This window comes from Dendropsophus ebraccatus, chromosome 2, assembly GCF_027789765.1.
Source record: "Dendropsophus ebraccatus isolate aDenEbr1 chromosome 2, aDenEbr1.pat, whole genome shotgun sequence".
Classification (NCBI taxonomy): Eukaryota; Metazoa; Chordata; class Amphibia; order Anura; family Hylidae; genus Dendropsophus; species Dendropsophus ebraccatus.
Window position 1 is genome coordinate 146,661,962 of NC_091455.1, and position 13,762 is coordinate 146,675,723.

General features: G+C 41.2%; 1 protein-coding gene across 2 annotated transcripts in view; it reads right to left on the reverse strand.

Moving 5' to 3' along the window:
- BBS9 (Bardet-Biedl syndrome 9) overlaps positions 1 to 13,762 on the reverse strand; it is a 254,546-nt gene that overhangs the window by 134,887 nt on the left and 105,897 nt on the right. For both annotated transcript variants that reach the window (XM_069958443.1, XM_069958444.1), the window contains 2 exons: positions 5,949 to 6,025; positions 4,144 to 4,191 (listed from right to left, as the gene is read on the reverse strand). In XM_069958443.1, coding sequence (XP_069814544.1) covers positions 4,144 to 4,191; positions 5,949 to 6,025 — 125 coding nt within the window. The remainder of the gene's footprint in view (positions 1 to 4,143; positions 4,192 to 5,948; positions 6,026 to 13,762) is intronic.

Here is a 13,762-nt window from a genome sequence, read left to right on the forward strand (position 1 = left end):
CCTGTTTAAGGCTATGTTCACACTATGTATGTGTGCGGCTGTATTTTCTATGCGGCTGTAAATGTGCGGATGAAACTACGGCCGTGGGAAAAAATAGACATGCGGCTGAAAACATACGGTCATTTACTTGGAAATCTGGTTCAACTAAAAATAACAAATAAAATCTTAAGAAAGTGATGCAAACACCTCTGGAATGCATCTGGGAAAGCAGGGAAACAGTTAACAGGAATTGCTATTACCGGGGTTTGCGATCCTCTGCAGTATGCCGATGCCGATGCCTCTCATGGTTAATATATTGAATTGATAAAACACATTTTCGTTGTAATAAAGTCCCTTTCATTGTTCAATAATTAAATTTAAACGATTCCATCACTTTGCAATTAAATATACTGTTAAAATAAATATATATATAAATTAATGTATTTTTATATATATATATTTATTTTTTGACAGTATATTTAATTGCACAATGATGGATTCGTTTAAATTAAATTATTGAACAACGAAACTGATTTTATTTCAACGAAAATGTGTTTTATTAATTAAATATTAATTAGTACAGGAAGCTCCATTAAGCCGTTAATTCATATTCCCGGTAATAGAGCATTCTGTACTAATCATCACTTTACTTTAATTAAAACATCAAATGTTTCTTCTAATTATGTTATCACAATAGCATTATTAGAAGAAACATTTAGAATTATATGTTCAGTTGATTGGCTGATCGGCTGAGCGCAAATATAAAGAGCCAGTACAGTCACTTCATTGTGCTGTGGACCAGCGAAAAGGACACATCGGGGTGAGTATAGAGCTCTCCCCACCCCCTCCCCAGCACTGCACCCCTCCCAGCAAGAAAGGGGGGGTCACCTAACCCCTTCCTTGCTGGGATGGGTGCAGTCTGACATCAGTCTGGCCCCCAAGGGGTTAAGGGGGATGCAATACATCCTCCCTTAACCCCCTGGGGGCCAGACTGTAAGCAGCGATCTGTAAAGATGCTGCATACTGTAAGGTGCACAACACCGCTCACAATGATGGGTGTTGTGCTCCTGTTTGTGTGTTTTTTGTGTGTTTCTCCCTTTTTGTTTTTCAGATATCGGTATCCTGTGGATTACGTCGGATTCCGTGGACTACGTCGATGACCAGCGGTTGTTTGTTGTTTTTTCTTTAATAAAATGGTCAATGAGGGGTGTGGGGGTGTTTTTATTTGAATAAAAAATTTTTTTAACTTGTGTCTAGTCTTTATTTCTTTACTTTATAGACTTAGTTGTGGAAGCCGTCTAATAGACGGAATCCATTACTAAGTCGGGGCCTAGTGTTAGCCGGTATAAAATGGCTAACACTATCCAACCATTATTATCCCCGGAACCCAATGCCACCAGGGGTACTGGGAAGAGCCGGGTGCCAGTGGTCCCAGAGCGTCATAATTGGCACTCCTGGATCAGGCGGCAGCAGGCTGGTAAGATTTAGGCTGGGGAGGGCCTAAACCAATGGCTCTTCCCACCCTGGTGTTACCAGGCTGCTGTCGTTTGGTTTTTAACCCGGCTGGTTATAAAAACGTTTTTTTTTTTATAAATAAATAATTAAAAAAAAAACGCATAGGGTCCCCCCTATTTTTATAACCAGCCGGGTTAAAAACCAAACAACAGCAGCCTAGTAACACCAGGGTGGGAAGAGCCATTGGTTTAGGCCCTCCCCAGCCTAAATCTTACCAGCCTGCTGCCGCCCAGTCCAGGAGCGCCAATTTTGACGCTCCGGGACCACTGGTACCCGGCTCTTCCCAGTACCCCTGGTGGCATTGGGTACTGGGGTAATAATGGGGGGTTAGTGTTAGCCATTTTATACCGGCTAACACTAGGCCCCGACTTAGTATTGGAAGCCGTCTAATAGACGGAATCCATTACTAAGTCTATAAAGTAAAGAAATAAAGACAAGACACAAGTTAAAAAAATGTTTTATTCAAATAAAAACACCCCCACACCCCTCATTGACCATTTTATTAAAAAAAAAAAAACAACAAACAACCGCTGGTCATCGACGTAGTCCACGGAATCCGACGTAATCCCCAGGGTACCGATATCTGAAAAACAAAAAGGGAGAAACACACAAAAAACTCACAAACAGGAGCACAACGCCCATCATTGTGAGCGGTGTTGTGCTCCTTACAGTATGCAGCATCTTTACAGATCGCTGCTTACAGTCTGGCCCCCAAGGGGTTAAGGGAGGATGTATTGCATCCCCCTTAACCCCTTGGGGGCCAGACTGATGTCAGACTGCAACCATCCCAGCAAGGAAGGGGTTAAGTGACCCCCCCTTCCTTACTGGTATGGGTGCAGTGCAGGGGAGGGGGTGGGGAGAGCTCTATACTCACCCCGATGTGTCCTTTTCGCTGGTCCGCAGCACAATGAAGTCACTGTACTGCGGACCCGCTAATTATATGTGCGCTCAGCCGATCAGCCAATCAGCTGAGCGCACATATAATTCTAAATGTTTCTTCTAATAATGCTATTGTGATAACATAATTAGAAGAAACATTTGATGTTTTAATTAAAGTAAAGTGATGATTAGTACAGAATGCTCTATTACCGGCAATATGAATTAACGGCTTACTGGAGCTTCCTGTACTATTTAATATTTAATTAATAAAACACATTTTCGTTGAAATAAAATCAGTTTCGTTGTTCAATAATTTAATTCTAGCGAATCCATTATTGTGCAATTAAATATACTGTCAAAAAATAAATATATATATAAATATACATTTACTTATATATTTATTTTAGCAGTATATTTAATTGCACAATGATGGATTCGTTAGAATTAAATTATTGAACAACGAAAGGGACTTTATTACAAAGAAAATGTGTTTTATTAATTTATTATATTAAGTATTAGAGGCATCGGCATTCGGCATCATTGCCTGCTATTTTTGAAGTACTCCGTACGGACCGCCTGTCAATCCACGGCAGCATTTCCAGCCGCAAACAATGGTCTTGTTCATTTTTTACGGGTCCGTTTACGATCGGGCCGTACATTCATACATAGTGTGCACTGTGCAGCCGTATATCGTATACTTTCCAGCGTACGCATGAATCGGAAAAATCCGGCCGATGATTTACCGCCCGCAATACAGCCGCACAGATACAGAGTGTGAACCTAGCCTAAGACGGTATTCCCACATTCTGTGTTCCACACGTGGAATGCCTGTAACGGACACCCCTCCCCTGGCATTTGACTCCGCTTGGCTGTAGAAGTTTGATGCCGCCCTAGGGAGCCCTGGATAACATGGACACAGCCATAGGCATGTTAAGTTGGAGCCAGAGAGGCATATGTTTATTGAGGCATAGGTTTACTGAAGTTTCTGCCTGATTTGAAAGTTTTAGTGGATGTGGATTCACTATACAAATTATCATGGATTTATCTGCAAAATTTCAATATGGAATGATGCTCCCTAGGAAAAATATTATGAAATGTTTTTCTCTACACAGCCCAACATGCCAGATAAGCAAACACTGATCTTCCAGATCAGCACTCGCTTACAGAGCCTATTACACGACTCAACTATCATGCGGGGAAGGGCTGCTGACACTTCCTAACCAAGCTTTAAGTGACAGGCGGCTCAGCCAATCACTGCTGAGACAGGATATTGTCGAGGCCAGTGATTGGCTAAGCAGCCTTTCACTTAAGAGATGGGTATAGAAGCTTCAGAGGCGGTTTCGGTGAGCTGAGAAGTGAGAGGACACCAAGGAACGTGGGTAGCCGATGACTTTTAAACCTGCTGAAAGACAATAATCAGCTAACAATCTGCTCCTCTGCCTGATTGGGCAATTGCCTCATGTAACAGGGCCCTTAGTTTTTATCTTTCATTTTGTAACATCTTGTGCAAGACTAAATTCTAGAATCAATTCAAATGTAGAATCTAAATGTAAATAAACTGTGTGTACACGAAAGTCAGGGCAATGGACAGTTTTAGGGTAATACATTTTATTTTATGTAGACCCATAAAAAAGTGCATCCAGAACATAACCATTAATGTTAATAGCAGCTAAAGTAAACTTATTTAGAGCTTGTCTATCAAAGCTATGGTACAGCAAGAGCATTAAAAGAAAGTAAGCAACTAACTGAACCATGCAGTACAATACATACCTTTACTGTGACTGAAGGGACAGACTCCACAGCACTGTCTGTAGCTTGCTGTGCAAAATAAACATAAAAAAATGAGTTTTACTGTATTGTACTTTACCATAAGCATAAACTTGACCATAAGCATAGTAATAGAAAACATGGATACCAGACAATGGACATGATTAAAAACTGTCTAAAAGGAAAACTGTATGTTGCCAATAGTAGCCAATCACAGCAGAATACAAAATAAAAGCTGAGCCTTGATTGGTTGCTATGGGCAGCACATACAGTTTTTCTTTAGGGCAGTTTTTGATTATGTCCTTCACTGTCTTCACAATAAAAATATTCCAAAGAGACAAAAAATAGTACTTTTACAGCTTCCTTTTCTAATAAAGGTTACACATTCTGCTGGACCCTGCTCTTGCTAGATGTTGCTGACGCTTGTCACATGATAAATATGTACACATCAATAGCTCAGAAACAGGAAAATGACTCCATGACACAAAAAAATAACAAAGAACTATTAAAGTAGTTAAAAACAACCTGTAGGAATAGTCGAGAAACCAAGTTTTATAATACAGTGGTAACTTGGTTTAAGAGCGTTTTGGTTTAAGAGTTCACAGTTTTTCAAAATTGTGACAAGGTTTAAGACCATTGCTTTGGTTTAGGAGCTCCCTGTACTGGGTGGGAGCGAGAGCAGGAGCAGGGGAGGAGTATGGTCTGCATAGCGGGGTCTACAGCCTTGTACTCTGACCCAGGAAGTTTCCCTCACCTTCCAAATCATAGCAGATTCACTTCAGGCTGGGGCTTGCATCAGGGGACAAGACTGTGGAGGTAATCTCTTCATAGCTGTAACCCCTCTCTCCCCAGACACAGAATGCTGCATTTATGTGCTCACATCTGCCCTGCTCATTCCTTCATGCTCCCTGCAGTCTCTGTCAGCCCTTGTGTTTCCCATCCTCTCCATTACTGTACAGGAACTTATAATATCACATATTCTGCTGTTTCTGAATGTTTGTTTCATTTGTTTTACACAGTATTCAGAATAATAAATCATTATTTTTGGGATGTGGAACCAATTGTCTGCATTTCAGTAATTTCTTATGGGAAAATTTGCTGTGGTTTAAGAGTGGATTTGGATTACAAGCACAGTCCCGCAATGAATTATGCTCCTAATCCAAGGCACCGCTGTATATTGTAGCCACAGGTGTCATTTTATCACGAGCTGCCTGCAAGAGAAGACCGGCACAGGCTAGAGGGGAGAGAAGAGGACCTGGGCAGCGTGGGAGTGAAGGAAAGGTGAGTGGGATGTTTATTTTTTTTTATTTAGGACAGGCACTGGGTGGTTAACTAGGCTACAGGGGACATGACTGGGGGGGGGGGGGGGTAACTAGGCCTACCAGCGGCATCACTGGGGGGATAACTAGACTACAAGGAGCAAGACTTGGGGGTTAACTAGACTACAAGGGGCATGACTTGGGGGTTAACTAGACTACAAGGGGCATCACTGAGGGTAACCTACAAATAGCAGGGGCACTAGGGGAACAATACAGTGCCTTGCCCCGGGTGCTGCAAACCCACGCTACTAACTGCCGCGCACAGCATGCGGCCCTCGAATGATTTTATTAATGCCCGACTGGCCCTCGACATGGAAAAGGTTCCCCACCCCTGTTCTAAAGTTTTGTTTTATTACTGTATTTCTGAGATTGTTAAATGAAGACAATGCTAATATAAACGTCCATATGTTGCATGGGCATATTTGGCAAAAGTACCTGAAAGTGCAAAGGTTGGATAATAATATAATTTAATATAATACAGTGACTTACCGACACCGCATCAAGAACAGGAGAAACATTAGCCAATAAAGTCATATCGTCTTCTTTTTCAATTTTTGGCAATATATCTATAGAAAGAAAAGAATATGTAAAATCACATGCTAAACCAAATAAAGTAAATAAGTATGCAAGGATATATATAAAAATTGGGTATTCTGCTCAAAGCATCAATCACTAACAATGTTTCTTACTGGGAGACTTATAACTATCGCTCCTCTCAGTAGTCTGCATTGCACAGTGAGCAAAGTCCAGCATTTACTGCACAGCGCAAAGCAATCAGTGGGCAGGGACAGAAAGACAAAAGTGGGATGTGAACTTAAATGATGGTGGTGCACGGCATGCAAGGAGATGTAATTTCCCAGCCAAAGTCATCCTTAATATAGTATTGGATACATAAAAAGTTACAATGGAGGAAAAAAGGGAACGAAGAGAGCAGGAAAGGGGTCTAAAAGCTCAGATGACGGTGAGTAAGACCAGGGGGCTTTTGAACGTTTTATTATTATTATTTATTTTTTTTTTTTTGGGTGAAGGCATTTGTGGAAAACTTTCAATTAAACACAGTTATACGCAACTTAAATACATGTACCTTCTAATTTGTAATGGAAATCATAATGTATAGAGAGAAATCAAAAAGAAAGTTGCAGAGTAGTGGCAACTCACCGTTCAAGTACAACGTTTATTCAAACAACACCAAGATAGGTTAACAGGCAGACATAGCAAGTGCGTCCCACTGAGGTTACGGAAGTTTCTTCAAGTTTCCACGCTTCAAAGGGCCTCGTATACTACTATGACTGCCTGTTAACCTATCTTGGTGTTGTTTGAATAAATGTTGCACTTAAACGGTGGGTTGCCGCTAACCTGCCACTTTCTTCTTGAGTTCTTCATGGACTTCTGTATGGATGAGCACCACTGAGAGTGCAGTTGCTTACACATACGTGCCCAGCAAGGATTAGACACCTTACCGGTGTGACTCACGACGTGGAGAGGCAGTTCCTAGCTGCTTCATTGATCTTCATATCAGATAATATATAGAAAGTAATGGTATAGTGCTTCTATGGCATACAGCATTGCATCATAAGGCTATTATCTCTTAAAAGCAATGTTTTACAGGAGGAAATCTCATGCTATGTCTCTTTTTCTTTGCCAGCTTCTAAAAAAAACCAAACTGACATTCGCATGGTATTTGGCATAAGTCTAACAAACTGATGTTTGGATACCTTCTCTTTACAGTACTGCAAATCAATTCTTGTCTTTTTAGAGCAACCCCAAGTCACATTTACACCTCCCATGACAATTAGTGAAAACAATATTCACTAATAGCAATATTTTTTAAATTGTGAAATCAATAAATAATATTCATGCCACAAAATATTGATTTCACAATTTAAAAAATAAAAATGAAGAAAAGCACACATCCAAAGTCATGGTAATGCTAAATTCCATGGCACCAATGTACTGCTTTTCTGGAACTGAACCTGGCAAAGGCAGAGCCCCACAGGTCTTGTACGTCTTCAATAAAAAGACACACATTAAAATGACAAAAAATTGCTGCTCAAAACTAACCAGAGAAAAATAGGAGAAAATCTATTTAGAATGAACATTTTAAGAAAGAGAGAGACCTGCTGTGCACCGATTGGGAAGAGCAGAAGCACTGAATGACTTAATGAATTGTTTTACTAGCAGCTTGGCATCTGAACCGCAGGATTATTTTATGTTGAGGATGCCATGTTAAGTACTTGGCTCTGGAGGTATTGCAAGTCAAGCAGATTTAGGAAAAATAATTAACATTTCATTTCATGTGCCATATTTAATACATCTAGATTAAAACAAGTGTTTATGGAACTGGACCGTTGACATTGTGTTAATAAGTATTGCAGATGTGCAGAGTTAGCCAGTGTTTTATAAATGACTAAGTATGTTTTTACTTAGAATATGCAACTATAAAAGATAGGACAAACAGCAAGGAACTGAACTATTCAGGGTGAGGTTTGCTTATCTGCTTCTCTTTGTGTGGGGCACTGCCATGCAGCAGCCATTATTGGTGGTGGTGGGGCCTAGAGCCCAGGGGGGCTATGTCTGGTTAGTCAATTGTCAGTTAGACAACTGGGTCTATCCCTCCTTGGGTGCTGTGGTTGTTATGGTGGTGGTAGTCGCCGTGTGGTGCTGCACCATATTTTAGGTTAAGGACCCACATGAATCAGAAACCGTGAAGCCGTGTGTGGGCTTATACACTTCTAAGTGTAAACTAACTCCTGATGTTAGTTAGAAATTGTTAGGTGTTTATATCTCTGCTATTTACCCCATACATGTGAATGTTTGCTTGGGTGAACAGTCATGAGCTGTGAATAGGGTGGGGGCAGATAATTCGCTGCCACACTGCTTTGGTATAGTGCTTATCTCATAGAAAACAATAGGACTGGGCAGTTAAAATCTCCTCCCCCACTGGCATCATCTGCTGAGGAGACCCCAATACACAAAAGAATTGTCGCTTAATCCCTTAAGGAGCAGGCCAATTTTTATATTTGCAGTTCAGTTTCTCCCTCCTCATGTTTAAAAAGCCATAGTGCTTGCTGTTATTTTTTGCGCCACCAACTGTACTTTACAATGACACAATGTGATTTTCCCATAAATGCTGCAAACCTGAAAACACATTTGCACCATGAAATTGTGGGGAGAAAAATTGTAGGGGGTCGTCTTTACATTGTTTGCTTTGTGGAAAAACTGACATGATATCTACGTTCCTCAAGTCAGTACGATTAACGATAAACAATGTATACAGTATAACTTTTAATTTATCCAATTGCTCTTAAAAAATTACTTTTTTGGAAAAAAAACTAAATATATTTAAAATTGCTCTACCCTGATCCTTCTAACACTTTTCTTTTTTAATCTATGAGGCGATTTAAGAAGTAATTTTTTGGGCCATGATCTTTACTTTTTACCAGTATCTTGCCTATACATATGTGACTTTTTGATCAATTTTTATTCATATTTTTTTGTATATAATGTAATTATTTCACACACAGCAATAGCAAATATGCTTATTACTTTTTGTTTATATTTTCTTATATATAAAATAGGAAAAGGGGGTTGATTTAAGCTTTTATTAAGGGATGCGATTTTTTTATTAACCCTTTGAGGACCAGGCCCAAAATGACCCAGTGGACCGCGCAAATTTTGATCTTAGTGTTTCCGTTTTTCCCTCCTCCCCTTCTAAGAGCTCTAGCACTTTCAGTTTTTTTTATCTACAAGCCATGTAAGTGCTTATTTGTTACAGTAATAGTTTTACTTTGTAATGGCGTCATTCATTTTACCATAACATGTATGATGGAATCCCAAATATATTATTTATGAAGATATACATTGGTGAAATCGCAAAAAAGAATGCAATAAGGTAACGTTTGGGGGGTTCCTGTGTCTACGTAATGCACTATATGGTAAAAGCGACATGATATTATTACTCTATAGGTCAGTCCGAACACAACCACATGCAGGTTTACACAGATTCTCTAATGTTATAAATTTTTTTTAAATGAAATCCTTTTTTTTGGCAATTAATTATAAATAAAATGGGCCTATTGTGACGCTTATAACAGTTTTATTTTTTCACCTACGGGGCTGTATCGGGTGTCATTTTTTCCGCCATGTTTTTATTAATACCATATTTGTGAAGATCGGACGTTTTGATCACTTTTATGAATTTTTTTTATATATAATGTAACATAAAATCGGTAATCCGCGCACTTTTTTCCCTCTTTTCGTGTACGCCGTTTACCGTTCGCAATGACGCTTGTTATATTTTAATAGATCGGACAATTTCGCACGCTACGGTATATTATATGCTTATTTGTTTATTTATTTTTATATGTTTTATTTATATAATGGGAAAGGGGGGTGATTTCAACTTTTATTGGGAGAGGGGCTTTGGGTAGTGTATTGGTGTTTTCAACTTTTTTTTTTTTACACATTTGAAGTCCCTTTGGGGGACTTGTACATACAATAGTTTGATTTCTACACTGATGAATGCTATGCCATAGGCATAGCATTGATCAGTGTTATCGGCGATCTGCTCATTGAGCCTGCCTGTACAGGCTCAGTGTAGCAGATCGCCGATCGGACCGCACGGAGGCAGGTAAGAGACCTCCGACAGTCCGTTTTACCGATCGGGACCCCCGCAGTCACACTGCGGGGGTCCCGATCGGTAAGTGACAGGGGACTCCCCCTGTCACTTACACTTAAACGCCGCGATCGCGGCGTTTAAGGAGTTAATGACACGTGGCAGCGCGATCGCTGCAGCGTGTCACTACCGGTGAGGTCCCGGCTGCTGATTGCAGCCGGCCCCCACCTGCTATGAAGCGCGCTCCGCTCCGGAGCACGCTTCATAGCGGGAGAAACACCCAGGGCGTACAGTTACGCCCTAGGTCGTCTGGGGACAGACTTCCATGGCGTAACTATACGCCCTGGGTCGTCTAGGGGTTAATGAAATAATCAGGCCATGCCAGCAAATAGCCACAGTCCCCGGCTGCTCATAGCAGCTGTAAGCAGAACAGAACAAAGCCCTCTCTGTATCCCCTAAATGACACAATGGCCTACATTTACACATGTTGTTAAAGGATTAAGCAGTAGCCTATGTGGGTAGTAAACTAAAGTTTTCATTATACACAGGTAAGGCCTTATTTACACATTCAGTAAAGTTGTCCGTTCTTCCGGATCTGTAATCACGGTTCAACACAGTCACACAGTCCATGATCATTTTGATCCGTAATCCGTAAGGACATTCTGTAGTGCGGATTGTGATTGCGGTACAGATTACCAATAGAAGTCTATGGGATCCATGTTTTTTACAGACGTCATGGATGTCACATCCGTGACGTCTGTAAAATCTTGGATCAAATATATGCAAACTAGTACTATTCACATTTTACGGAAACAGATATGGAAATGGATGCATTACGGATGCAAATACAGATGAATTTATACAGACCACAAAGTAAAAATAGTGGGAGGCTTTGCGGTCCAGAAAAATTACTGAACGTGTGAATGAGGCCTAATATCTATATGCCAGGCTTTACTTTCTAATGTACTAAACTGGCTTTTAAAGGGTGAGGTCTGCACCCCCATATGCACTTTATACTGTGCTCCCTCACTGCTAAGATTCTAACATTAAATCCCAGTTGCAATGCTCTGCTTTGTAACTCCTAGTGCTGCAAATGAGCATGCCTGACCAGCAAGCTGACGTTGAACTACAGGCCATATCTAGAGATGTGCGAACTTACAGTAAGTTCAGGTTTGTGAGAACCTGAATTATTGGCACTTGTACCCCTTAGCTTGAAGAAGATGATGGATGTACAGTGGGAAAAAAAAGTATTTAGTCAGTTACCAATAGTGCAAGTTCTCACACTTAAAAAGATGACAGGCGTCTGTAATTTACATAATAGGTAGACCGCAACTATGAGAGACAAAATGAGAAAACAAATCCGAAAATCACATTGTCTGATTTTGTAAGAATTTATTTGCAAATTATGGTGGAAAATAAGTATTTGGTCACCTACAAACAATCAAGATTTCTGGCTCTCACAGACCTGTAACTTCTTCTTTAATAGTCTCCTCTTTCCTCCACTCATTACCTGTAGTAATGGCACCTGTTTAAACTTGTTATCAGTATAAAAAGACACCTGTGCACACCCTCAAACAGTCAGACTCCAAACTCCACTATGGTGAAGACCAAAGAGCTGTCAAAGGACACCAGAAACAAAATTGTAGCCCTGCACCAGGCTGGGAAGACTAAATCTGCAATAGGCATCCAGCTTGGAGTGAAGAAATCAACTGTGGGAGCAATAATTATAAAATGGAAGACATACAAGACCACTGATAATCTCCCTCGATCTGGGGCTCCACGCAAAATCTCACCCCGTGGGGTCAAAATGATCACAAGAACGGTGAGCAAAAATCCCAGAACCACGCGGGGGGACCTAGTGAATGAACTGCAGAGAGCTGGGACCAATGTAACAAAGCCTACCATCAGTAACACACTACGCCACCAGGGACTCAGATCCTGCAGTGCCAGACGTGTCCCACTGCTTAAGCCAGTACGCGGGCCCGTTCGGGCCCGTCTGAAGTTTGTTAGAGAGCATTTGGATGATCCAGAAGAGTATTGGGAGAATGTCCTATGGTCTGATGAAACCAAAGTGGAACTGTTTGGTAGAAACACAACTTGTTGTGTTTGGAGGAAAAAGAATACTGAGTTGCATCCATCAAACACCATACCTACTGTAAAGCATGGGGGTGGAAACATCATGCTTTGGGGCTCTTTCTCTGCAAAGGGGCCAGGACGACTGATCCGAGTACATGAAAGAATGAATGGGGCCATGTATCGTGAGATTTTGAGTGCAAACCTCCTTCCATCAGCAAGGGCATTGAAGATGAAACGTGGCTGGGTCTTTCAACATGACAATGATCCAAAGCACCCCGCCAGGGAAACAAAGGAGTGGCTTCGTAAGAAGCATTTCAAGGTCCTGGAGTGGCCTAGCCAGTCTCCAGATCTCAACCCTATAGAAAACATTTGGAGGGAGTTGAAAGTCCGTGTTGCCAAGCGACAGCCCCAAAACATCACTGCTCTAGAAAAGATCTGCATGGAGGAATGGGCCAACATACCAACAACAGTGTGTGCCAACCTTGTGAAAACTTATAGAAAATGTTTGACCTCTGTCATTGCCAACAAAGGATATATAACAAAGTATTGAGATGAAATTTTGTTACTGACCAAATACTTATTTTCCACCATAATTTGCAAATAAATTCTTACAAAATCAGACAATGTGATTTTCGGGATTTGTTTTCTCATTTTGTCTCCCATAGTTGAGGTCTACCTATGATCTAAATTACAGACGCCTCTCATCTTTTTAAGTGGGGGAACTTGCACTATTGGTGACTGACTAAATCCTTTTTTTCCCCACTGTAGCTTGAGTGTCTGGAAAACAACCCATGGCTCTATTATCCTCTGCTTAGCACCTACATAGGTAATCTGGTATGCAAAACCCCCAAAGGGTGTGGGTCTTTTGCAAAGGTTTCTCTGAAAATTATTTCAGGACCCACAAAATCCTTGTTGGTCTAATTTATTCACATGTTTTATAGTGGGCCCTGGGGCCTTCCTCTACAGACCACAGTGATGACTGGGCCTCATTAGACAGACCAAGGGGGTCCATCCTCTGTCCATGCACAAATGATAAATATTGCTCAGTTTTTTGTCTGTACAAAAGGAGTCAATATTCTTGCTAAAACAGAGTATATTACAGCCATAGAAAGTACTATGACGGTTATTGACACCTTTGAGAAAACTGCCTCACCAACAACTAGGAGGTGCTTGACTAGTGAGGCCTCACGGTTTAAGAAACAATACGTGATTTTTATACTGTGTTGCACATGGTTATGACCAGAGATGAGCAAACTCACAGTAAGTTCAGGTTTACACGAACCCGAGCTATCTCTTATTTAAATTCCTTAGCCAGGAGAAGATGGATGCAGTCCGAGGACTGCCTACAGAAATTGGATGTAGCCTATTTTGTATACCAGACAGTGGCGTAGCGACCGTGGTCGCAGCAGTCGTCGCTGCAACCCGGCCCGCCACGGCCTTGCCTCAGCACTTGCCTCTCCTGCGTCCGCCCACGGCTGCATTGATCGATCACTCTTGTGACCGCAAGCAGTGTTTCGCTTGTGGTCACAAGAGTCAGTGTTGGACGGGCCCCTGGCTGATGCCCAGGCAGCACAAGCATCAGGGAGCTGTGTGCACTGGGGCTGTTACTTCT